Source organism: Sarcophilus harrisii, chromosome 2 (genome assembly GCF_902635505.1).
Source record: "Sarcophilus harrisii chromosome 2, mSarHar1.11, whole genome shotgun sequence".
Classification (NCBI taxonomy): Eukaryota; Metazoa; Chordata; class Mammalia; order Dasyuromorphia; family Dasyuridae; genus Sarcophilus; species Sarcophilus harrisii.
The window spans coordinates 307,856,530-307,883,178 of record NC_045427.1 but is presented as its reverse complement, the minus strand read 5'-3'; the positions used below and the strand labels follow the sequence as shown (position 1 = coordinate 307,883,178).

The following is a 26,649-nucleotide window of genomic DNA, read 5'->3' as shown; positions in this document are numbered from 1 at the left end:
CACAAACACGTCCCCTAACATCATAACATCTAACATTATAAACCAAGTGATCCATGGTATACTTTATCAGAGGGGAAAAAAATAAGAGGATCCAAAAATATTTTCATTTTACCTCTGAGTTTTTTCAGTCATGTCTGACTCTTCATGATCCCATTTGGGGTTTTCTTGGCATTTCCTTCTCCAGTTCATTTTATAGATGAGGAAACTGAGGCAAATAGGGAGAAGTGGGCTGCCCAGGGTTACAAAGTTAGTGAATATCTGAAGTCAAATTCGAATTTAGGAAGATGAGTCTTTCTGACTTAAGGCCCAGCACTCTGTCCAGTATGTCACCTAATTGCCCCAGTTACTCCCGGAAGTGAAGATAAAGATAAATTGTCTCTCTGGCCAATAAGTCATAAACTCTTGAAAAAGGTTTCCAAGCTCATTAGTTAAAATCAAGAATAGTCTATCCTGACTCAAACACAGTGATGACTGGGGAAAAAAAAAATCAAGTTTCTTACAATTCCAATTCTCTACTCTAGTCTCCAGTATTAGTTTATCATATCTGAAGTCTTATTATAGCACACACATTTCAATTCCAAAAATCCAGCTTTTAAGCAAAAAATGATGGTCCTGATTTGCAACTTTTACTGATGTGATTATATGCTTCCTAGAGATACCATGAAACCACTAAACTCAAGACCACTAATAGACTTAAAGAGAAATCCCTGAGAGACAAGTTTAACCAATTTGTCATCCAAATGAAGGTTAGCATGTAGTCTTTAATTAATAATTACCTATGCCCTTGAAAAGAAGTTGGATACTAACTACTTCCTGTTAAGGAGCTGATAAAGAGTACAAAGTGAAGTATTTGGGTTTTATTCTGGAGAGGGTAAAGGGCAAAGCTAAAACAGAAATTTAGTCTGATTATATTTATTTGCTTTTCTTGCCTTCTCAATGGGTTAAGGAGGGGAAAGGGGAAGAAGGAAAATGAAAAACTGAAAATAAAACTGAATTTAAAAAGAAGACTAAAAGAATGGATAATTTGCTAGGAATACAACATGCTGGAGTAAATAATTGTCCATGCCCACCTAATGGTATGTCGATGGCTGTTACTACTGCTCCCAGAGTATTTTGCACTGCCTCGCCCACCTTCCTGGCAATCAGTGTCCCACCTTCTTCGTCCACCTGTGCCTCCGGGACATCTGTACGATAAAATAGTTCTGTATTAAAGGAAGTCTAATGATAAATGCTCATTCATCTCCAATAGAAGATAACCAGTTTCCTTGTGAAAGCATAAAATATGAAAGAAAAAAAAAACTTCTAGATTCTTCTCCCAGCATACTACTATACAATTCTATAAGGTTTGGAGCATACCATCAGCTGAGGATAAAAGATTGGGTAAAACCTGTCCTGTTTTGTTATCCCATACCCTTATAATATGTATTAACCTATATTCAAAATGAAAGAGAAATGTTTTGCTTTAAGAGTACTAAAGAAATATCTTTAAGATTCTCTCCCACAAATAATACTGCCTTTCCAGGACTAAGGTACCCATAGTACTATAAACACAGAGAAGAGGAAATGCCAAAAACCAGAGATATGAATCACACTGAAAAAAGTGGTCTAGTATGGGAGTATACCAGTGTGGAGATATCTAATCCAGAATGCCCAAAGGAAGAAGGTCCTCCCACTATGTTCTTGGGGGTCCACTGTCCCACATTACCTAAATGGACGTTTCTTGCATCAAAGCAGGTGTCACACACTCGAACAGGTGCAGGTCCCCAGCCCCGCTCAGGTACTGGCCGTGTCTTGGATGAACAGCTGTCACAGAAGCCCTCCCCACAGGCCCTGCAGTGATGCTTGGTGTCATTATCTTTAAATGATGTTGCACACTTGTTGCAATTCTAACAACCCAAAAACAAAAAAGAAGATCATTTCTATCAGTTCAGGTAAAAGGGGCATGATACATAGAATAAATCCCATGGAGCCATCGTAGGGTTGACTTAGCTATGAATATTAACTGGGAATCTCCTTCTCAAAAGTAGGTACCTCAGGCATTCACCCCACCTGGCACAACTACACTATTCCCAAGAGAGAATGGAGTAGTAGTAATGCACCCAAAACAATAATATAAGTAGTTTTTTTTAAATCAAAATTGGGGCAATTTTCCAAAAAGATTTCTTGGAGACTAAGATACCACAGAATTAAACTAACTACTACTTGAACCCAGAGATTCTAGTGCCTTTTACCAAAATTAATTATCTCCCTTCTAAGCAGAGAAACAAAAGTCACAGGGGATACATAACTTGTAATCTCCAAATTAAAATAGGAAAAGAAAACCTGGTAGTCTAAGTTCACACTGCTGTACTCTCTCCAAGCTATAGATTTTGATAGGGAAAAACAAATCTCCTTGGCTCCTCCCAATAAACTAGCAGGTAAATGGTATAAAGTTTAATGCACATAAAATGACATGGTTGATGGGACTGTGCAGATGATACTACATACCAGGATTTGGGAGTTCGGTCTCCAATAGGCAGGGGCAATCTGGTCAGTGAGCCAAGATGTCACTGCCTTTGTGGGCCCAAGGCTCAGCTCAGATACTGACTGTGCCATGAAGTTCATCCCATCTAGCAGGCGTTGGGCAGCATTGTTGTTGTCCTTTAAAAATCCATCTGTCTAAAACAAACAAATTAAAGAATGAAAAAATGCCTCCAAATGAAAGGAGTTAATACTTCTGATAAGCTGGATATTTGTCATTAATTAAACTTTACAAATCAATCAGCAAACATTTTATTATCTAACACTACTACCTGCTTAAATTCTGGGGATGCAAATATAAAGAATGTAACAGTCTTTACACAAAAGGAATTTACATTCTAATGAACACAAAACTTTTTGGAAAGATTTATAGCCCAAAAACCACCACACTCTGATACAAATGTCAAATCTATTGAATTTATTAGACATATCGTCAACCTAGGGAATCGGGACCAATAGAATACCACCCAGTGTAAAGCACTTTGCAAAGATACAAGCACAAAGTTACCCATGTATATATCCTGTAAATTAAAGGCTATTAAATAAAAAAAACAAAAAAAAAACAAAAAAAAACCAAAAAAAAAAAAAACAAAGATACAAGCACTATATAAACATTGGTTAGTATATTTAAAGTAAAACAAGGATTAAAATATACTTTAAGAAACATTTTACTGAAGAAACTACAAACGTGAAGGCACATAAGCACAATAGGAAAACAGTTTCATCCTTGTAAAAAAAAATTTCAACCTTAAAACAATAATTGCAGCTGATATTCATGTACTTTTTGAAGATTGCAAAATAATACCCAAAAAGTATCTCATTTGATCCTCATAACAAACCTAGCATGTGGGCATTGTAGATAATATTATCCCCATTTTATGGATGGGAAAAATTAGGCTTAGACTTAAGAGGTTAAATGACTTGACCAAAGATATTCATTTTGGGGAATATAATCTATATCCTATGATGATGATGGCTTAAAGAAGAGATCACTATCAATCTTAGGTTTTGGTGATGTTAAGAGCCCCTAGGAAAAATATCCAGCCCTCAGAGGAGCCTAATCTGAAACAAAAAGCAGAATGTTTCTAGAAATGAGATAAAAGTATAACTATCAACTCAGAAAGCAAAGGTGTTCAAAGAGAATAAAGAAATCCTTTGAATTGTGATGCTACATATGATGCAACAATTAGCTCTTAAGACATAAAGGTTCAGTTTAAGAAACACCTTGTAGAAGAACCAAAGAGTTAAGATTTTAGTGTTGCTACAACCTATCATATTTCTATGGGTAAAGAAGTTTAGATTTAATTTTTGTTTCTAAACTATTTCATTCTTTCCTTATAAATAGAAAGGTTTTCTTCTAATGTTGTGAATTCAAAAGAAAACTTTAAGGACAGAGAAACAAGAAGGCTCTCAAGGGTCATTCATACCTATGATGTGTCATGAACATTTATTTCTAAAACTTTTAAATTTTGGTATAGGTAACTGAAAAATAGAACATTTTTTTATACAAAGAAAAAACATAGTAAGAGGTTGTTGCAACATGATATGGATCTCATATATAACTTGGTTGGGGAAGGGGGGCTTGTAATATATATTAAGTTTAACATGGCAGTTCCAATACTGCTTTGCATAATTGTGTCCATCCCCCCAAAAAACTTCCTTTTACTCTCTTCTGTGTATTTTTAAAATGTTTCATTAATACTTTTTTTCTTTCTTTTCACACATTACATTCATATGCCATCATTTGTTTAGCCATCCCTCTAATTGATGGTTGCTGAGTTCTTAGATTTTAAAAAATGCATTAGATGTATCTTTGAACACATAGGCCTTATCTCTCTTTTAAAAAAAAATCTCATTGGGATATGATAGCATTAGCCATTATCTAGGGGTTAAAAGTTATGCCCAATTTAACAATTTGTGAAGAGAGTACAGTTCCAAATTACTTTCCATAATGGCTGCATCTCAGTTCAAAGGGTATCACTATGTCTGTCTTCCTATTATAATTATCTCAGCTTTCCCACATCCCCCTTCAACGTTCATCATTATCTTTTCCTGTCATCTTAGCCAATCTGAAAGGTGTGTGGTGGTATATCAGAGCTGTCTTAATTTGCATTTCTCTGATCAATAGTGATTTAGAGCACTTTTTCATATGATTAGAAATGAATCTTCATCTGAAAATTGTCTATTCATATTCTGACCATTTATCAACTGGAGAATGGCTTGAATTCTTATAAATTTGAGTCAATTCTCTATGGATTTTAGAAATGAGACCTTTATTAGAAAGAACCCTTGAATGTCAAAAATGTTTTCCCAGTTTATTGCTTCCTTTCTAATTTTGTCTGCATTAGTTTTCTTTGTACAAAAACTTAATATAATCAAAATTATCTATTACGTAATCAATGATGACCTCTAGTTTTTCTTTGGTCACAAATTCCTTTCTCTTCCATAAATCTGAGAGGTAAACTATCCTTTATTATTCTAATTTGCTGATATTATCAGCTGTCTAGATATTTGCAGATATTATCACTGTCTAGATCATGAACCCATTTCAACCTTATCTTGGCATATATGGCGTTAAGTTGTGGGTCAATGCATAGTTTCTGCTACACTAGTTTTTCCCAGCAGTTTTTGTCAAATAGTGAATTGTTTTATGCCAAAAGTTGGGGACTTTGGGTTTATGGAACACTAGATTGCTATAGTCCTTTGTATGACTTTGTCCTACTTTGTATGACTCCCTCTTTTTAAAAAATCTCAGGTATAAAGGTATATAGGTAAAAAGGTATATGCCAACAATAGTGGTAATGGGATCAAAAAGTATGCATAGTTTGATGACTTTTTGGATACTGTTACAAATTAACTTTCCAGAATGATCAGAGCGCCATTCACAGCTTTAATCAACAATGCATTAGTGTAACTGTTCTTTCTCTTCTACAATCATCACTTTCCTTTTTTGATATCTTTGACAATCTGATGGATTTCAGGCAAAACCTCAAGTTTCTTTAAATTTCCATTTCTCTCATCAAAACATTTTAAAATAGCTATTGAGAACTATTCCTTCATTTATCTGAGGAATGGCTCTTGTACATTTTTTGGATCAATTTCCTAGGCAACTTGAATATCAGATTTCTATCAAAAATCTTTCTCATGTCACCTCCCACCCTTCAAACATCACCTCCGTTATTTTTCTACTATGATGTTATATAAGAATTGAATGTTCTACTATATATAAAGTACCTTGCAAAATGCTATGTAATGATAACTTTCATTTATTTGTAACTATAACCTTAATCTAAGGGACAAAGCTAGATGGTGTAGCAGTCCTAAACTTAGGGGAACCTCAAACATTTAACACCTACTAGTTGTGTGACCTTGGGGCAAGTCACTTAACCCCAATTGCCTCATCAAAAATTAAAATTACAGATTTCTATAAAAAAAGGCTAAAAAAAAAAAAAAATCACTTAAGGTCAAATCCAACAAGAGAAGTCATTTTGTTCAACCAAAACCTAAAGCACTGGTATCAAACCAAAATATAAATGGATTGTTGCCATAGAATACTGACTTAGAAAAACACAAATTAACAATATCCATGTGTTGTTGTGTTTAAAGATTTCCCATATAAAATTTAAGCTGGTTCCACAAAAAAAAAGATAGGCTTTTAAAAATCTGTGAAAATATGACTTCAGTTCTTCCCAAAGATATGAAAAAATTGAAAATGGGTTCTATTGTAGAGGAGTGATATCAGATCATTTTACTGAAACAGATGTTGCCTGGTATTCACAGCCAGTGGCTGAGTCTTCTGCAACTTATGATTCAGACACTGTCAAGAGAAAAAAGTGGGGAGAGATAGGGTCTTATGTGGTCTTTCAAAATATAAGCTACATATACTTCATAGAAGTGACTAGAAACACTTTTATTTAGGCAGCTTGTGACACTCAAATCACAGCTATTGGGTCTATTTAAATTATATGACCTAATGGCTCCCTTAATGCTACACTGAAAATTGAAAGTCAAGTCCAAAGCATCTGGAGAAGAAATCGGACTTTTATGCAACTGGATGCTTATTTGCCCTATTATTTTTTATTACCCTTCAGTACCAAAATGTGTATGACTTGCACACTGCCAGAATATATGGTATTTTCTTCCAAAAAAAAAAATTACACACATATATGTATGTGTGTGTAATTTTCCTCTAAAATTTTCCCCAGCTAGATATTTTCCTTTTAACTACAGTAATGTTGTTAATACAAAAAACTTGCAATTTTATGTAATCAAAATTGTTTATTTTATCTGCTGTGATACTTTATATTCCCCTTCTTTGTCAAATCTTTCCCCTCCAGACTACTTTCCAATTTTCTCAGGAGAACCGAGTCTTTACCCAGGAGTTAAAAGAGTCCTTGTGCTCATTGGACACCATGCTATAAGAATCAGTTTTGGGACCTGTGTATCTAACTTGTTTCAATAATCAATTTCTTTATTTTTTAACCAGTGTCAAGTAGTTTTGTAATTGTTTTCATATAATTTCTATGTATGTCTTGGTAGATGCAGATATATCATATGTTCTAACATTATTTTGAAAGGAATTTATTTTTTCAATCTCTTTCTACTGAGTTTCACTGGGAATAAACAGAAAGACTAATTAATATGGTCAAGGGAGGAGGAAGAAGGAAAGAAAAAAGGTTATTTTATATCCTGCTATATTTATTTAAATTATTGTTTCAACTAAACTTTTTTCGCTGAATATCTCTAAATTTACCAATACTAATAATAAACTGCAAAAAGTGGCAATTGTTTCCACTTCACTTATATTTATTCTCACAATTTCTTTTTGTCTTCCATTATCAATAATTCTTCTAGAGCAAAAATAAAATAAGAGGGATGAAAATGGTCTACTTGACTTAAATCATCTCAAATCTCACCAGAAAAGCCTCCGGTGTTTATTCTGTTAAAAAAAAAAAAAATAGTTTTAAATACTATTATCACATTAAGGAACGATCTATTTATTTCTGTGCTTAAATGTTTTAAACATGAAGTTGCTGGTATATTTTGTCAAAAACTTGTTCTGCATCTACTGATAACAGATAATTTTATGATATTTAGAAAGTTTGTGTATTAACTTTTCTAATAATGGACCAGCTCTGAATTCCTGGTATATATTCACCCAAGTCTTGATAGGTAATATATTTAGTATTTTGTTGTAGCTTCTTCACTAATATTTTAAGAGAAACTATATATGTTTAATATTTTCTTTCTTTGTGTTATTTCTCCCTGGTGTAGGTATAAAAATTGTATTTGTTACATAAAAGAAATTTCATTAAGAGTGGACGCTATTTTCCCTATTTCTGCAAACAATTTACATAGTACTGAAATTGTTCTTTTTTTTTAAATGTTTTGCTGAGGCTTTTTTCATTTATATCACTATCAACGACTGATAGTGATATAAATGAAAAAAGCACAACATTTACACACACACACACACACACACACACACACAGAGGTAAGCAAAAGAGATCACAGCATTGGCCATAACTGAGAATGCCTATCTGGTTCTGTACCTTAATTCTTCTCCTCAGTACCAATAGATGTACTATCTATCAGTCTTTTGAAGTCATGATTTCAGTAGATATTTTACTCAAAATTCTGATGTTTCTCAGAGTTATTTCCCCTTACATTACTGTAATCATCTATTAAAATATTCCGATTCTGTTCACTATACTTTGCATAAATCCATATAAATCTTTTTGTATTTCTCTGGATTCATAATAAAGGTCATTTCTTTAGGCATAATAAAATTCCAGTACATTTATGTAACACAAATTGTTCAGTCAATTCCCCAAATAATCATCACCTATTTCATTTCCAAATTTTTGCCACAACAAAAAAGTGCTGCTATAAATAGATTTCTATTCCTGATCTCTGTAAAAGTAGATTCTAATATCACTATTTTTATGGAAATATTTTACATAACTTCTCACATGTGCTTTCTCAATGTGGGGGGAAGGAGGGAAAAGAAGGGAAAGATATGGAATTCAAAGTTAACAGATATTAAAAATTGTTTTACATGTAACTGAGCAAAAATAAAATATTAAATAAAAAAATTAAGAAAATACACATGCACATGTTGTTTCCTCCAATAAACTGTAAGCTTCTCAAAGCTCATCTGTCCATCTCATCTAATGGACATGAGGTGTGAAGTGTTTCTTTAAAAAAAAAAATTTTTTTTAATATTTTCCTTATTAGTGAATTGGAGCATTATTTCCCATATGGTTCATTATAATTTCCATTTCATTTGAAAATGGCCTGTTCATATCCATAGACCAACTTGCAACTGGGGAATGGTTTATTATTTTATTATTATTATTATTAAAGCTTTTTAATTTTCAAAATATACATGGATAATTTTTTCAACATTAACCCTTGCAAAACCTTATGTTCCAATTTTCCCCCCTCTCCTCTAGATAGCAAGTAATCCAATATATGTTAAACATGGTAAAAATATATGTTAAATCCAATATATGCATATATATTTATACAATTATCCTGTTGCACAGGAAAAATCAAATCAAAAAAAGAAAAAAAAGGAGAAAGAAAATAAAATGCAAGCAAACAACAACAAAAAGAGTGAAAATGCTATGTTGTGATTCACACTCCGATCCCAATTTTCTCTCTGGGTGTATATGGCTCTCTTCATCACAAGATCATTGGAACTGGTCTGCATTATCTCATTGTTGAGAAATGCTATGTCTGTCAGAATTGAACATTACATAATCTTGCTGATGTTGAGTATAATGATATCTCCTGGTTCTGCTCATTTCACTTAGCATCAGTTAAGTCTCTCCAGGCCTTTTTAAAATCATTCTGCTGATTGTTTCTTATAGAATAATAGTATTCCATAACATCCACATATCACAAGTTATTCACAGCCATTCTCCAACTGTTGAGCATCCACACTCAGTTTCCAGTTTCTTGCTACTACAAAAAGGGCTACTTACAAACGTTTTTGCACATGAGGGGGTCCATGTCCCTTTCCCTCCTTTAAGGAAAGGCAGTATTCTTATGCATTTTTATCATTTCTCTAAATAGCTTAGATTAACAGACCTTTAAGAGATATTTGTAATGGTAACTTCCCAAATTGTTTTCCTTCTCATTCTAAATCAATGCATCAACTTGCACTAAAGCTAATCAAAACCATTCCTTTTATCTTTTTAGATAATCTCTATTCCTTGTTTAGCTAAGAATTCTCCTCCTCATAGTAGGATTTTCACGAAATACCCTTTGGTATTTCATTCATTTTTCCATGAGGGGTATTGTAGTATATAGCATAATCTTACTCTAAAACTAATTACTGCTAAAAGTGCGTTCTACTTTTTCCAGGAATTCTGATGAAAAATAGTGTTTAGTAGTATCTTCTAGTAGCTAGTAGCCCTGGATTTATCATACACTATATTACTATGTAACATTAATTATTAGATTGTCCCACTGATAAACTTTTTTTTCTTACCAGCACCAAATTATCTTATTGCTTACTACTTAACTGATTTCTAGTTGAATCCCTAAGGTTCTCTATGTAAACAATCATATCGTTTGTAAAATGGCATATTAATTATTTTCTCTTTGTATATACATGTTCCCTAAATTTCTTTTTTTTCTCTGACTAGGCTTAACTGTCAGTACTAAAGTATTAAATCTCACTTTCATTTCTGACTCCTCCTCATTCTATTTCCCCCACCTCCCTTGCCCTTCACCAGGAACGTCCACATTCAAAGTGCCTGCTGATTTTGGCCCTATTTACCAAAGCTTGCAGTATTCCTTATCACTGCTCTTTTCTCAGATCTTCCAAGCTTCAGGCCTATTTACCAGAGCTTCTGCTAACATCTCCAAGCAGTCTGGCTATGCACTTGTATAGTCCTTGAACCCTAGATTAGATGGAGGAGCTTCTGTTCCTTTTCAGTTTTCTTTATCATTGGTATATATCTAGAGCCCTTTTCAGTTATCTGCTGATTTGCTAAAGAACAGGGCTCCTTCACAATCTTTTACAATACAATCTTTACCAGAAGTCATCATTACCAATGTATTAATGACTAATTCTGACATCAAAAAATAATCTTCTGCCACATTTGTATATTACTAGATAGCCAGGAAGAAAAAAGAAAAAAGAGAATACTTACTCCAGGCCAGACATGTTCAATTTCTGTCCTTACGACTGTGTCCACAGGATCTTGATTCCCAAACCAGTACTGCCGACTACGATATACCACACCACAGTTAGGACACTCAATCACATACCTGTAATGGAGGTAAAGAATAATCCAGATAGGCATAAAGAGGAGATGGGTATATACTGAAGTATGTGAAACTTAGCTGCCTCTACTTACCCAGACCATGCATATTTTGCAAGACCCATCCAAGGGGAGTCAGTGGAAGCAGATGTTTTAGGCACCACACTGACCTCCTTTCCTCTTTCATAGCAGGCCTGGAACATATAGAACTCCATCAGCTTCTTGTGGATAGAGAAGACCCCAGCCCCCCATGAACACTAATGAAATTTGGGATCAAATATTGGTCAGAAAAAAAGGACCACTTTTTTAAAGATGCCAATTCTCTGGAAGTTAATCAATAGAACATAAGCATAAACATGAACATAAAGTCTAAAAATGATTAGATAGTATATTATGGCTAAAGAAACTGTGTGTGAATATGCAACCAGAAGAAAAATCTCTGAACTGTTGATCTAGACGACATAAAATGAAACAAAATAGTACATTATGGCTAAAGATGTGTGTGAATATGCAGCCATAAGACAAATCTCTAAACTGTAGATCTAGAGGACATAAAAGTGAAAAAAAAGTGTCTAAAAAAATCCCATCTGAAAATGAACACTAAAATACCTGACAAAAGGTACCAGTAACATTACAACACACTTGGAATTCTGACTCCAAAAGCATTGAGATAGAATAAGAGATAGCTTGTGGATTATTTCAAGCTTCAATCTCTCAGAGAACAGAAAAAATAGTATGCCTGTAGAAAAAATAAAATCTCTCAGTTACTTACTTTACAGGTATAAACCCGGTTATCATACTGATGGGAGTATCTACAGCGGCTCTTTGCTTCATGAGGCACTCCTTCTTTTCCATGATTCATGCTATTTTTACATCCAGACCTATGATCCAAAAAATAACAGTGATGCAACAAGCAAGGGAACTTGTTTGCTGCCTGGAAGATATTTTAGGTCAAAAACAGCCATAAGATATTGTCATGGTGCAATCATCAGCATTACTATGACTAGTAAGCGGGAACAGGGAAAAATATGTACATGCAAATTTACACAAGTAAAAAGAAAATATATAGACTACAGGTATAAAATAATTTGGGAAGAGGCTCTAGCAACTGTTGGAGGTAATCAGGAAAAAACTGGAAAGAGGCTCTAACAACTGTTGGAGGTAATCAGGAAAAAACTAATTTGGAGATAGGTCTTAAGCTGGGATTTAAAGCAACCAAGAGAGAGATTTCTAAATGACAGAGGTAAGAACAGAGTGCATTTCAGGCATGGGGCTAAAAGCTTCTGCAAAGACTTGGGGATGGGAAATGTAATGTTGTGAAAGAATACTACAATTATTAAGTCAGTTTGACTAAACTGTTCAGAGCATGAAAGGGAGTAAATATTTAAGACTGGAAAAAATAGGCTGAAGCCAGCTTGTCTGGAGAGCCTTAAATGCCAAACAAACAAGTTTGTATTTTATTCCAAAAGGAATAAAGAATCACCTGACATTACTGAGCCAACAAGTGACATGGGCAGATCTCTACTCGAGAAATATCAATTTGGTAACTGTGGAAAACAGACTGGAAAAAAAGATTTCAAAAGCAGGGAGACCAATGAAGAGGTTATCACAACAGTTAATTGGGAGGTGATAAGGACTTAAAGTTAGAGTAGCAGCTCTGTGAGTTCAAAGAAGAGGAAAGACAGAAGAGACATTATGAAGTGAGAAGAAGAAAAAAAATCATTTCCAAGGTGGGAAAGCTAAAGAAGGACTTGAAGTTTCCCATTAGGAAAAAGAAAAAAAAAGATATTAGATACTTAATAAGAGATGAAGCTTAATATCACAGGATCATTTTAAGAGCTACATGAAGCCTTAGAGCCATTAAGCCCATTACCCTACTTTTATAGATGAAAAAATAGGCACAGAGAGGTTAGGAGATCTGCCCAGACAAAGAGGAAATGTCTGGGTTGGAATTTCAATCTGGGTCTTAACTCTTGAATCCACTTTCCAATAACCATCTAGTCCAACTAATGCTGGAAAAAGAATTTCTCTGCCAACATACCTGACAAATAGTCTTTACTTAAAGGCTCCAATGTCAAGCAATCTACCACCTCCAAAGATAGCCAATTACACTTTGGATAACTCAAAATTTTTCCCCTCTTAGAGAAAGTTTAGATGTGATTGAAACTTCTTCTTATGTTACTTATTTTTACTCTGAACCTTGTTTCAACCAATAGAGTAACTCTAATCCTTCTTCCATATTATAGCCTTCCAAATCCTTGAATATGGTTATTATGATATCCTTTCTGAGTCTACCTTTCTTGAAGCTAAAACATCTCCTTTAGTTCCTTTAACTGATCCTCATCCAGTATTAACTCAAAAAAACCTACTATAATTGTCCTCCTCAAAACATTGTCTAAACTTAACAGCGATGTCCTTCCATATGGGACACACCCATAACTAAACAAAATATTGAATGAGAACTGATGAGGGCAGAATAAAACACAACAAACTGCCCCCAGTTCCTGAAACTATATCTCAATGAAATCTAAAACTGCATTAGCTTTTTTAAGCTGTTGTCTCTTACTGAGCAGCTTTTAGTCAACTAAAACTCCAAAGCTTTTTCAGAAAAACTATTTTCTATCCATGTTTTCCCCAATATTTGTGAAATTAATTTGTTAAGCTTATGTATAACACTTTACAATTTATCTCCATTAAATTTTATCTTATTAGATTCAGCTCAATCCTGTCAAGATGTTTTTGGATACTGATTCAAATAATATAGCATATCCTTGCCAACTTTGTGTAATCTGCTGAGGTGCCATTTGTTCTTTTTTTCCAAAAATGTTAAACATGAGTATATCTTTCATTTTGCAAATGAGGAAACCAACACCCAGTTAAGTGGGTGACTTGCTCAGGATCATCCAGGGAGATAGTAATCAAGGAAAGGACCTGAGATTGAATCCCAGATGCTACACTAGCCAATCACTTAAACTTTATACATCTCAGTTTCATTTATGGAGCAGAAAAAATGCTGTCAGTGAGGATTCAAGTGAGATAATTTTTATGAGCCTTAAAACACTATACAAACATTAACAAAAATCTGTAGAATTTTTTTTTTTAGAGGAAGGATCCTTTTTTCTTCAGTGCCTTGAAAAGAATACACATGCTTAATAAATGTTTCTCCAAATCTATAATAAGTAGCAAAATTAAAGTCAAATTTAGATTCCCCTACAGGAAGACCATTGCTCTTTACCTTATACTGAACTCTCTCTCAGAGAGTAAATATTCATTAGATAATTAAATATGATATTGATATTTAGATTTTGAACCCAACCTCTATCCCACCTTGCCCAAGTGCCATTCTGGTTTGGAATTTTCCAAGATTAATCCTAAGGCAGGTTTTGAGCTTTATAAGACATCATGTTCCATAGGCTATCTTACAACTTTAAAAAATTGGGCTCCATTTAATTTCTCCTACAAAGGAGGCCAAGCCTACTCCCTTATTCTTCTGGTAATGGGTAGGGTGAATTGTTTTCTTCACTTACCCACAGCTGAGGCAAATGGAGGAGCAGGTGAAGTACTCGTCTGGAAAAAAGGAACTGTGAGCCATCTGGTCATCAGGGATCTCACCGCTGAAGCGGTCACTCAATGCCTGCCAGAATTGAGGGGGGAAGGCAAGAAACTCCTAAGTAACTCAAGAGAAAACCACTTCTGCCCTGTTCTCTCTTCAAAGGGGAGGTGGTTTCCATAGAAAGGCTAAATTACTGGTCTTCTCTGAGAGATTCCCCACCTAGGGAGTGGAGACCAAGAGAATGCAAGTGCTGCTATCATGGCCTACAAAACATTAAGCAATACTTCAATAAGCCTCAGTAAGAAATTAACATTACCCTCTTTTCCAAAAGCCATGAAGGATCAAAATAAGCTGACAGTTCCCCTTTATTCTACTTAAAGTTAAAACATGTTATACACTAGATCTTTAATCTCAGACATTTACAAATCTAAGTGGCCAATTTTATCACTGTCAGTTGACAATAAGAAAATAAGGCATAGAGAGCTGACAGTTCTCATAGTGAATATAAAGTTGAGGATTTTCTGCATTCCTTACTCTTTCTTTTCCCTGCCCTCATAATCCACATAGATGGTTTATTAATGCTTGGGTCAATGTCAAAATGAGGGAGAAAACTATTCCAAAAAATAAGGAGGAAATATCATAATATTTGGCAATCTTTTATCGGTACAATTAAGCCAAAAGCCAAGAAGCAGCTGAGCCTCTTTGAAGTTGAAATAAGTTCCAGGTCAAAGGATAAAGTTTTTGCAGAGACAAATGGAAAAATTTATCTTAAAAGATATCTGCCATTTCTAACCCTCTATTTACTTATTACATTCTAGGAGGTCATCCTTTCAAGCTGAATGAATTTTGTTTTCCCCTCTAAGTCTTAGACAAAGTTGAATCTGTGAAAAAAGCAATACAATTTCAATCAGCTATTTCCAAAGTTATGCAAATTAAAAAATTAGACTCTGTAGTCATTAAAAGGCATCCAATTTCACTTTAAATTCCAGGTTTTCAATAATTAGCTTAATCATGTAGGTTACCCTTGCAAAAGGGAGAGGTTTTCGTTTTGTTTTTGTTTTTTTTGGAAGAAGGAATAACTTTTTTAATGAAAAGAAATTGGGCAGAGGCAAAGAGATTCCAATGTCAGTGCAGAAGCTTCAAACTCTGGAGAGAACTTTATACAATGGGACATATTTAAATAAATAAAAGCATAGACAAGTATAAAATGACCCAATTTAATGATTAAAATGGAACAATTCATCCTTTGGAGATGATTTTTGAAAAAGCAATGAAACCACTTATCATAACTTGAAAACAGTAAGGCACACACACCAAAAAAAACAAAACAAAACAAAACAAAAAAAACATTAAAATAAAAATATAGCTATAATCTAATATGAATTCTTTTTCTTGAACTAGGGCCTCTCTTCTCTTATCCCTATCTTAATTCTATTCATACTTAAATACTCAAATTCAAATCCCACCTTCTGCCCTATCATGAAGCCTTCCTGAATCCTCTAACCCAAATCACCCCCCTCTTCCTGAGCCCTATAACTTAGTCCAGGTATCACATAGCTTGGTCTTTAAATTTTCTTGTTTTCTCAACTATAGAATAAGCTCTGTACAGCATGGATCATCTGTTTTACTTATTTTATATATGCCTAGGATAGTGAAATGCACACCTCAGACATTCAAAAAAGATACTTGTTGAAAAGATCAGGTGCCACCGGAAACTTGTCTTCACTCCCCAATAAACATTCTTTCCTCATATAGGGAAGTTGCTGACCATAATCGACAGGTTTCTCTTACAATTCCTTATAAGATCTGTCTCAAACCATCCCAGTTTCATGAACAGTGGTCCAAACTCCTGCAGACAGTCTGATTATAATGGCCAAGCAAAATGTTTGTTGTTCTAGGGGGGAAGTTGTGGGGGGGGCGGGGGTGTTCCCTTGCTATATGTTGAATTGACTAAAGTAAAACAGTGAGGTAGACAAAGTTTGTATTTGAGGCCCTCTTTCCTTCCCTTTTACAGCACCCCTCTCTCTCCTGGAAACTCTCTGGGCTTCCTTCCTTGATCTGTAAAATGAAGGAGTTGAGACTATATGATTTCTACACTCCTTACTGCTCTGAATTCTATGCTCCAACGCTCTTTCCTAGGGCATTGTGATCCTACCCACCCATCCCCCGCTCCCTCAAGTCCCCTTCTCCCTCTTCTTCCTCTCTTCCCTTTCTCCCCTCCCCTCCCCCCCCCACCTTTTACCCTTCTTCTTCCCCCTTTTCCCCTCTCTTCCTGTCTCTTCCCCCTCTTTATTTTTTTGTGTCCCTTCTCCCTCTTCCCCTCTCTTTCTAAGAAACATAAGTTGAATTTAGGCAGCAGTGATGCTCCTCCATAGTGTATCAACATCAATTATTTAGCATTCTGCATGATTTAAGTTGCTTGCCTGCAAAGAATCTCTGTGGCAATGGGACTTGAAAAAGGGTCCAGGATGGGTGGGATAGGATAGAAGAGGGAGGAAATGAAAAAAATGAGAGGGGGGAAAGGGAGAGAGGGGGAAACAGGGAGAAGGGAGAAGGGAGAAGGGAGAGGGTGAGGGGAAAGGGGAGAGGGAAGAGGGTGAAGAGGAATAGGGAAGAGAGAAGTGAGGGAGGGAAGAGAGAAGGGGGAGGGGAAAGGACAAGGAAAAGAAGGGGAGGGGAGGGAAAAAAAGGGGAGGGGAGAGGGGGGAGGAGAGGAAATAAGGGGAAAGGGGAGAATGGAAAAAGGAAAGGGGGTCAGAAATAATTTATTTAGTGCCTGTGATCCACTCCATTTAATGAGTATAAGGCCAGGGCCTAAGATGGGAAGTGTGAGTCTACTTTCTTTCAATTATTTTCAGTTCTTGCATGCATCTCACAATGTGAGCATCTTATAAGGTTGAATGATTCTAGAATCTCCTTCACATCACATTCATACATTCATATCCAATCTATTCATTCTACTTCATCTGGAAGAACTTCCTGGTCAGCCAGAAGGTCCCCCGATAATGCTTCCTTTGACTTTCTTGTGTTCTCTATGACTTCAATCATTAACTAAGCAAAAAGAGTAAGTTATATGATGGTGTGCATACTCTTTGATATTATTATATGTACAACTTACATGTGAAGAGTTTTCAAGAGTATTTTTCCCTAATCATCAATTTCCCTGCCAGCTGAGTCTTTACCTGTTTTTAGTTTTCTTCTATTTGAGTAGAAGTCCTGGTTCCAGCCTGCCTCCTGATCAATACTTTAGCTGGGTGTAGTGAAAAATAAAATTTACATTCAATTGTTTCCATAGCAACCATCTCAGATCCATCTGATTGTTGATATAACGGTCCTCTTTTAAAAGTCTTAACCCCTCTTTCCAACTAAGAACTTTTTAAAGATATCCTGCTATATACATTTCACTGTATAGGCAATTTAAGGTAATTTTGGCTATAAACCTTTTCCTCTTACCACTTATCCTACTATATTTCACCTTATAAGTAATTTAAGGTAATTTTAACTGTAGACCTTTTCCTTTCCCCACCAACTTTAAATTCTAATCCCCATTAAAGAAACTTAACTGTAATCTCTTAAAATGTTACAGTTTTACAAGAATTTTCATTCATTCATTCAACATGCATCAATTAGGCAAGCTAGCAAGCATAGGAAAGATACAAATACAAATAAAATGGAGCACCTCCAGTAAGCTAATAGTTGTAAGGCACATATTGATACTTACAAAAAAATTAATACAAGTACATGAGAAAAGTATGAAAACTTGTATCTCAAGATCAGAAGGAAATAATATTCCCTAAATAAGGAAGGGAATTGGAAAAATCAAGAAAGGCATCAATACTTAAAATCTTGTCCTTAAAATTGTATGCAGAAGCTGGTAGGATTTGCATTGCATTAGGAAGCTCTCATACTGGTCAAAACCCAAAAGAAAAAACAAATGTGGCATTTCAGGATTTAAGATATTATTTAGGGGGTTGGAGTGCTGAGCCCTACTGAGTATAACTCTTAAACAACACCAGAAAAGCCAGTTTCCTGTAGATGAAGCCAGCTGGGAATCTGGACAAGTATCATAACTTTCACCGTAGAGAGAATCTTAGAAATGTTAACTTTTGATGAAATCTTTAGAGAACATTACTAAATGATACCCAGGAAAACTATGTACTTGGTCTACCAATCATATCATTTGTTATGGAATTTTACTTTGGAAAATTCTAAGTATAAATCTAATGGCAGGGAAAATTGTGACCCAACAGCAATGAAAGTTCAAGAATCATCTTTGCTTCAAATACTTGCTGGTCTACTCCTTTTTATTTAAGAAAGGGTGATGACATTGGATTTCCTGGATAATTCTAAATTTCTGGGCTCATTTTACAAGATGATTTCCTATTAAGCAAGCTCATAAAAATAACTGTCATTTCCATCGACATGTTTTTCATAGCTATAGCTTTGCTAAGGCAACAATTCCTTATGACATCACAGAAGAAGGCAGGCTGCATCCAAAGCAAACCAGATTTTACTTCAGATGCCAATTGCAGAGTATTTCCTGAGGATCATCTTCTGGCAAGTGGGTAAGGGAATCAATAAATATTTTCCTACGGTCATTTAAGAACTAGATGACGTTTAACAATACTGCCATGCTTCAGCTGGTTTATCTGACCCAAAGGAAAAAAATATTAGGGAGTTTTAAAAGTACCAGAGTAAATGAAAGTTGTCCTCCCTCAATTGCAAACTGAATTTTCTTTTCCAATGTAGATAATACCACATGATCCAAACTTGCTCCCCATCCAAGATTCCAGATTTCACATCATTCCTAAGTTTCTTGGGTTCTCCTCCTCCCAAGGTCCCAAGTTTGGAGGAGAAAGTCAGAGAAGGGTCTCCCTTCTGAAAAAAACCTTGGAAAAGCATTTGTAACATGTCTGGGAATGGTTGCTTAGAGACCAGATGATCCTGAACTTCAGTTGTCCTGGCAACAACCCGGCTCTTTCTCTATTGTACCCCTATGGCTAGCACTAAACAAGAATATGAAATACATTTCCTATTTCAAAATTGGAGTTTTAGACAGTAAATCTTAAGATAAAGTTTGACTCTCCCTCATTTCCCTCCCCGACCCAATAATGATTAAATAGACACTGGTAAATATCTCATGATGAAATTTGAGGGCCAAAGATTTCTCTTTATTTGCTAGCCCAAGGAAGGATGATGTCATATAAAGCCAGTATTAATTTTTTAAATGATTGCCTCAATTACACAGCAGCAGCCTGGACTCACAAGGAATATAATGTAATAGAAAGTCCATTAGATTTCTCTTCAGTCAAAAGTTCTGGATTCCAGGACTTAATCTCTTCTACCTCTGTCATTTACCCAATGTACAAACTAGTACTAACTTGAGCAAATAACTTCACCTCTTTGGGCCTCAATTACTTCATCTTTACTATCAAGGTCATTTCCCCACACTAAAAGCCTTAGATTCTGATACTGATATACTAGTTCTGATAGAACTGGATTTGTCCTCTGCCACTAACAAGGTAAATTTGCCAACTCTGCCAGAATATATTTCCGCTGAGGCAGTTCCTGCCAACACAGTGGTAAACAAGGGCAGAAAGCATAAAACAAGTAAAACATATGATAAATAGAAGGAGACATAGACTCTAGCTGGACAGAAGGAAATTTCACTAAAGGAAGTAATATCAAGATTCTTGCTGGGTGACAAGGAGATTATTATGAAGCCCACAAAGGACAAGGACACTGCTTCTGGATGTGCTGTAATAACACACTATGTGGAAAGGAGTTGACTGCAAAAGTTACAAGTTAATTCTGTTCTTTTTACTAATGTATTTTTCCCATAGCTATCTTTCTCTTTTAGTAAGAGATGAAAGATGGCTCTTGGTGGTTTTGAATTCTAATGCAGAATAGAGGTAGGAGGATGTCAATGATTTTAAATGTAATTCTTTTTTTTTTTTTTCTGAGGCAATTGGGGTTACACAGGTTACATCAGGATCACACAGCTAGGAAGTGTTAAGTGTCTGAGGCCAGATTTGAACTCGAGTCTTCCCGATTTCAGGGCTGGTGTTCTATCCACTGCACCACTTAGCTGCCCCTGTAATTCTCTTTTTAAAAATATTTAAGATATTAACCTACATTAGGAAGGATTATAAGGAAAATGAAAACAATATTCAGGATACTGACAAAACCATTAGATTTCACAGCATGTGAACCCCTAAGAGATCTCAGATTTACTGTCACAATTCTGAATGAGGGATCACTCATTAAATGAGAATATACTTCTAAAAACTTCTTAAACTCATTCTCAAATCATATTTAAACACTCAGATTTTGAAAATTCTATTATGACATGAGTATCTATCTATCTCTCAGAGTTTACTAAATACGTTAATGAGAAGTTGAGAAGGCAACAGTCTAACATGGAAAAAAGGAAGAAGTTAGCAAAATTAAACAGATCTGATGGGGGTAGCTAGGAATCAGGAAAAGGAACTATACTCTAATAATCCCCCTGGATCCAATTTTAGCCTCTAGTAGTCACCTTGACAAATAAGAAACATTAAGCTATGCTTTTCTAACAATAACTGTATTGCTCTTTTAAATCCCAATTTGAAGAACAGCCCTAAACTATCTTTTACAGAATATTTCAAAGATTTAAAAATTTTAATAAACTACATCATTGCTGAAAAAGAGCCCCAACAACTCTGTTAAAATCAATCACTCAATATTATATGCTACCACTTCAGCAAGAAACCATTATGTTATTAGAAAAACAAGAATTATCATAACTACAATTTGGTCAGAGTTCTTGTAATCACACAGCTATTCAGACAACTTCTATGCATCTTAAGCCTGAGAGACCTTCAGCAGTTGCCTCTATTCTTCAATATGCCTAGCAAATAAGGCTGGAGGAGATTTCAGAGATTTAAAAGTCTCAATGTATTGGTGTCCCTTAAAAGTCTCAATGTATTGGTGTCCCTTAAAAGTCTCAATATATTGGTGTCCCTTAATAGTTTCATCTAAATATTAATCCAGGTAAGTGTCTGAGAAGGGCTATGATGGCAGTCTTAAGCTTTCATGAGCAAGAACTGACAAGAGTTTTTAGTTTTCTATATTCCTGGATCCATTTTAGTTAGAAGTAATATCTAACTAAAATGGATCCAGGAATATTTGACAGGTATGTATGGAGTTATTTGAGGGAGGTAGTAGGGAGGGAGAAGAATGAAGGAGAGAGTAGTAACCTGTACGTACATATGTAAAACAAAGTAGTGAATATGAGAATTATATTAGGTGCCTTAAAAATATAAAAATTGCTACTTTTCCAGTCATTATGACCTTGAGGAGCTATTCTTTTGTTGCACCAAAGTTTCATTGTTTTTTCTTATAACAAGGCAGGTCAAATGACTAATGACCAATATGATTTTTTTTTAAATTTTCAAGACTATATGATTTCGAGGTATTGATATGTATGTGGATGTTTCACAAATGACATCTCATGAGGAGATGGGATGAGCAGGTAGCAAAATTATGAGCTTTCCACATAGGTATAGTTAGAATACTACAGTCTTAATGTTAGACTGTTAAATGTTAGAATGTTAAATCTAAGCTACAGATTTTCCAAGTGAGAGATTTTATATCAATCATGATTTGAAATGACATCATTAGTTCTATAATATAAATAAATTTGCAATATAAAAAGATTCTTTAAGAGGATTAAAGCTGCTTGAGATAGAGGATAAGGGGCCTGGTGAAAGGGGCCAGTAGCACAGTTCAGAGTTGAATTTCCTTTTCCTATTCTTAAAATGTCTTCTGAGACAAAGGAAGGAGTGCTGCTACCTGTTGGATTTTGCTAATGTAGCCCAACTACCCAATTCTTTCCCAATAGCTGCCCTAGAAAATGAATATTAGGAACTTAATGAATACTGGTCATTGGGAACCCACTGACCTTTAGTGCTTTGTAGATGACCCCTGGGTGCCTGGGAGAACGGGTGGTGTTGTTCTCCAGCTGCTGCTCCAAGGCCCGCCTGAGCCCAGAGAAATCTGTAGGGGGATTGTAAGTCCTCGTTCCTTTGTAGTGGATGGAACTGAAAGCTTCAGGGAATCGACCCAGCTTCCGAAACCGGTCCTGGATCAGCTTCTCAGGCACCTCAGAGGGGTGATCTGTGAAGGCACACAAATCCAAGTTCATGAGCAAACAGTTTAAACAAAAAAAACCCTTTTTGATAAACTGAAAAGACTGTTAGGATTGGCTTCTTCCTTTAAGTTCATAAAGGAAGTTATTAGCAAGACAGAAAAGGAACTCTCTCTTATTTATGCTTAGCTATTTTTTTCTTATATGCCCTTTCGATTTTTTAAGGGTGCACACAAGGAATATTACACATATGCAATGGGCCTTAAGTCCCTATTTCTCTCACAGTTAATCAGAAGCCAGAAAGTAAAATGAAGCAAAGTAGGGTATAAGTATAGAATAGGCCCTTGGCCAAAACTCTTCTCCAATAATTTTAGCTTGTATCATTTACAAAATTAAGATCATTCATTTATCTCCGAGCCTAGAAAGAAAACCATATCAAAGAAAAAAGAAGTAGAAATCATATGTAATAAAAGAGGTGACAAATCAAATCATGTTTTTCCTCAGTTTTACTCCCTATCTAAAATTTGTCTATTCTATTCTCATATTTCTATAAAGAATTCTTGATAATGCAATATACTACTGGTGACATAGAAAGATGGTTCAATTACAGACAAGGTAGCAATGAACCTCTTTCCCAAAGCCCTGAAGATTAAATTACAATATTCTAATACACAGAAGAAATCTTAGAATAGTCTCTCTTCTGTTCCTTTTCTTAAATTCATAATTGTAGAGCTGAAAAGTAAAATGAAAATCATTTTGCTCAACCTTACTATTTTCTAAGAACTTCCTTTCTCTTACTCATACAAGTCCCCTGAAACAAATACCACTGATTTTATATTATTCCTTCCTGATTTCTCTGGTCTGAGTAAAATATTAATTAGGGTATTTAATTGGCAAACAGGAAGATATGCACTCCCACTCCCCTACCAGAATTCAGGCCTGCCATTAAAACTTTGATGAACACATGTTCGAACCACATTTACCTTTGAAAAACTGACCCCTTTGTAATACTAGATTAGAGGATGGGATTCAAAAGTATACTGCAGAATAATTTATGTCAAGTTTTTACTAAATGAAGTTAATTACCTATGATATTTCTAAATCCATGAAACACAAAACCATTTTGCAAAGAGGTTCTGCTACAAATCACCAAATAATTATTCCCAATTCCCAAATTACAAGGATAGATTATGTAATATATTGGTGGTAATGTTCTTTAAAGTCATTAACTTAATTTTTTATTAGTATGAAAAACATCAGCAAACATGAACAATTCATTCAACAAAAAATGAGACAAAAGAAGACTGTATAGGATATAAAGTAAAAATACAACAGATTTCCCATGTCCCTTTTCTGAATTTACTTCTATTTTTGTCATGTTTCATTGATACTTTTTTCTTTTTTACTCCTTCCCCCTCTTTCCCCTCTTCTCTTCCCCCCACCGCCCCGCTTTACCCACTTTCCACCATAATAGTGAAAATTCTTCCTAGATCAGAAATAGTAACTGTTCTTATCCTATCCTAACCAATTTAAAAGACAAGTATTTAATAGCATTATTCATAACAGAGCTCCATAGTAGACTCACTCACTATTATTTAAAATATGGTAACAAATATTTGATACCAAGCATGGGGGGAAAGTACCTCAAGAAGTATGCAATTTAAGAAAAGATCTAGCATGATCAAGGCAAACTAACATAGATCAAAGGACTTAAAACTAGAAGGAATCTTAATGATCATCTAGTCTAGCTAACTCACTATGTAATCTGGGAACTGACCCTTTCGAGTTCCCAAAATCAAAACTATTTTCACAATACTGACATTATTTGCCTATTAAAATGTTCTTCTAAGAATTACAAAATATTTAACCCATATTGGCTTACTTGCTATCTAAGGGAGAAGGGTAGAGAAAGGGAGGCAGAAAAATTTGGAACACAATGTTTTGCAAAAGATAGAAAACTATCATTACATGTATTTTGAAAATAAAAAGCTATTAAAAATTTTTAAATAAAAAAGTAAAAGTCTTCCCTTTATTAAATATCTGTATGAAGATGGATTTTCTTCACATATTTCAAAACCAAAACAACATATTGCAATAGATTGAATGCAAAAACAGAGATGAGAATCCAACTGTCTATTTAGCCAGGCATTAGACAGCTTTGCAAAAAATATATAAATCAATACTACTCATCACTTTTTTTTGTTTGTTTGTTTTTTTGTTTTTCATAAAAAATGATATTTATATTGACATGCAATGGATTGTTGGTTTTTTTTTTTAATTTATTTAATAGCCTTTTATTTACAGGTTATATGTATGGGTAACTTTACAGCATTAACAATTGCCAAACCTCTTGTTCCAATTTTTCACCTCTTCCCCCACCCCCTCCCCCAGATGGCAGGATGACCAGTAGATGTTAAATATATTAAAATATAAATTAGATACACAATAAGTATACATGACCAAACTGTTATTTTGCTGCAAAAAGAATCAGACTCTGAAATATTGTACAATTAGCTTGTGAAGGAAATCAAAAATGCAGGTGGGCATAAATATAGGGATTGGGAATTCAATGTAATGGTTTTTAGTCATCTCCCAGAGTTCTTTCTCTGGGCGTAGCTGGTTCAGTTCATTACTGCTCAATGGAGTTAAATAAGTTAATGTTTTAAAATTTTATGCATCTTATTTTCCAATATAGTAAATCCTTAAACGTGTAAGCCACATAAACAAAAATTCTTTGGGGTCCCTAACTAATTTTTTAGAGAGTTAAAGGATTGTGAGACCAAAAAATTAAGAAACAGTGATCTAATCTATCTCCCTCACTTTATAGATAAGAATAGAGAAAAGTGAGTGATCCAAGGAGGCACAGGAAATGGTCAGTTTCATCATTCAAACCCAGATTTTCTGACTTCAAATTGAGCATTTTTTATATAAGATAGTTAGGTAAATTACTTGGAAGAAAAAAAAAAAAAACAATCCAATCTCTAAGATTTTTGTTTAAAAAGTTTCTCATCTACATCTTCTTTTATTTCTTCTTTTGAGGAAAAGGAAGAAAATCAGCCAACATTTACTATGCCCATTATATATAAGGGAGAAAAAAATACACAAAAGAAAAAAGACTATTACCAATCACCAAGAAAATACTAGCAAACTAACAACTACATTTTTTCTCTTTTATTTAGGCAAGATCAATATGCATCTGTAATTACTCACCAGAACCCAACAGTTGGGTATGTACTGTTTCATGGAAAATGATGACTGCAGGACCCAGAGTAGATAAAGGGACATCTAGACCACAGCGGGCAGAGGTGGCCTTGAGCTCCTTAGTAAAGTGTTTCAGGTAGGCTTCTGAAGCATCTCCAAGGAACTTGAACAGGTCATTATGCAGCCTGTCGGCATGAGTCCGATAGATGACCAGATCAGAGATGGCTAGAACCTTGAGTAGCAGCCGTGTCCTCTGGCTTAGGTTGACAGTAGCTCCCAGAAGCCCTTCTGTATCTACTACCGCTACTTTGTGGACTGGGTCATACGCTGCCCAAACCCCGACTGTGCAGGACTCCTGTGCTGGGGATGTTTTGAAGACCTCACGGCCATAGAAAAAAGTATGGTTAAGGGTATGAGATTTTCCATCCCCAGTATTTCCAAAAATGGAAACCACCTTCAAATGTTGGTCAGGTTTGCAGTCCAGTTTCTTAATAAAGTCTTCTTCATTTATTACCTTATAAAACAAGATAATAAAGCATGAAATGGCTAGAAATAAACAAAAAGAATCAGCACTTAATAAACTAAAGCTCCTCATCAGCCATTTAAGAGGGGAGAGAAAACTGAGTAAAAGTCATCAACAGCAACTATATCATATAATCACTATTCAGGTACTACCCTCCAAAACCAACTTTGAGCCTCTCCTGAAGAAACTGTTGATTCAGTAATTGATCTTTTAGATCAGTGACATTATCCATGTATAAATTATATGATGAATTGATCATTTCACTTCTAAAAGTTTCAATTTTCATCTGAAAAATGGGGACAATAATTCTTACATTAGCCTATCTCAAAAGGTTGCGGTAAAGAAAAACCATTTTAAAGTTTAGCTATTATTAACTAGATATTGAATTTCATCAATCCAATATTTCAGCTGACTCCTAGATTAATTAGATCATCTAGTTTAAGTCATT

At 34.9% G+C, this 26,649-nt stretch overlaps 1 protein-coding gene and 1 long non-coding RNA gene across 9 annotated transcripts in view; one reads left to right on the top strand and one right to left on the bottom strand.

Annotated features, from left to right (window-relative positions):
- ZFYVE1 (zinc finger FYVE-type containing 1) overlaps positions 1-26,649 on the bottom strand; it is a 65,083-nt gene that overhangs the window by 2,009 nt on the left and 36,425 nt on the right. For 5 of the 8 annotated variants that reach the window (XM_031952567.1, XM_031952570.1, XM_031952571.1 and 2 more), the window contains 9 exons: positions 25,688-26,192; positions 22,292-22,506; positions 14,324-14,430; positions 11,569-11,677; positions 10,893-10,990; positions 10,686-10,803; positions 2,488-2,658; positions 1,706-1,886; positions 1,071-1,184 (listed from right to left, as the gene is read on the bottom strand). In XM_031952567.1, coding sequence (XP_031808427.1) covers positions 1,071-1,184; positions 1,706-1,886; positions 2,488-2,658; positions 10,686-10,803; positions 10,893-10,990; positions 11,569-11,677; positions 14,324-14,430; positions 22,292-22,506; positions 25,688-26,192 — 1,618 coding nt within the window. Of the gene's footprint in view, positions 1-1,070; positions 1,185-1,705; positions 1,887-2,487; positions 2,659-10,685; positions 10,804-10,892; positions 10,991-11,568; positions 11,678-14,323; positions 14,431-16,013; positions 16,475-17,531; positions 17,600-19,039; positions 19,400-22,291; positions 22,507-25,687; positions 26,193-26,649 lie in introns of those variants that run through there. The other 3 variants (XM_031952574.1, XM_031952573.1, XM_031952572.1) reach the window with 3 other exon arrangements.
- LOC116421580 lies at positions 17,061-25,745 on the top strand. Its single transcript, XR_004232009.1, has 3 exons — positions 17,061-17,413; positions 18,785-18,914; positions 25,657-25,745. It is a non-coding gene; the product is annotated as an uncharacterized LOC116421580 (long non-coding RNA).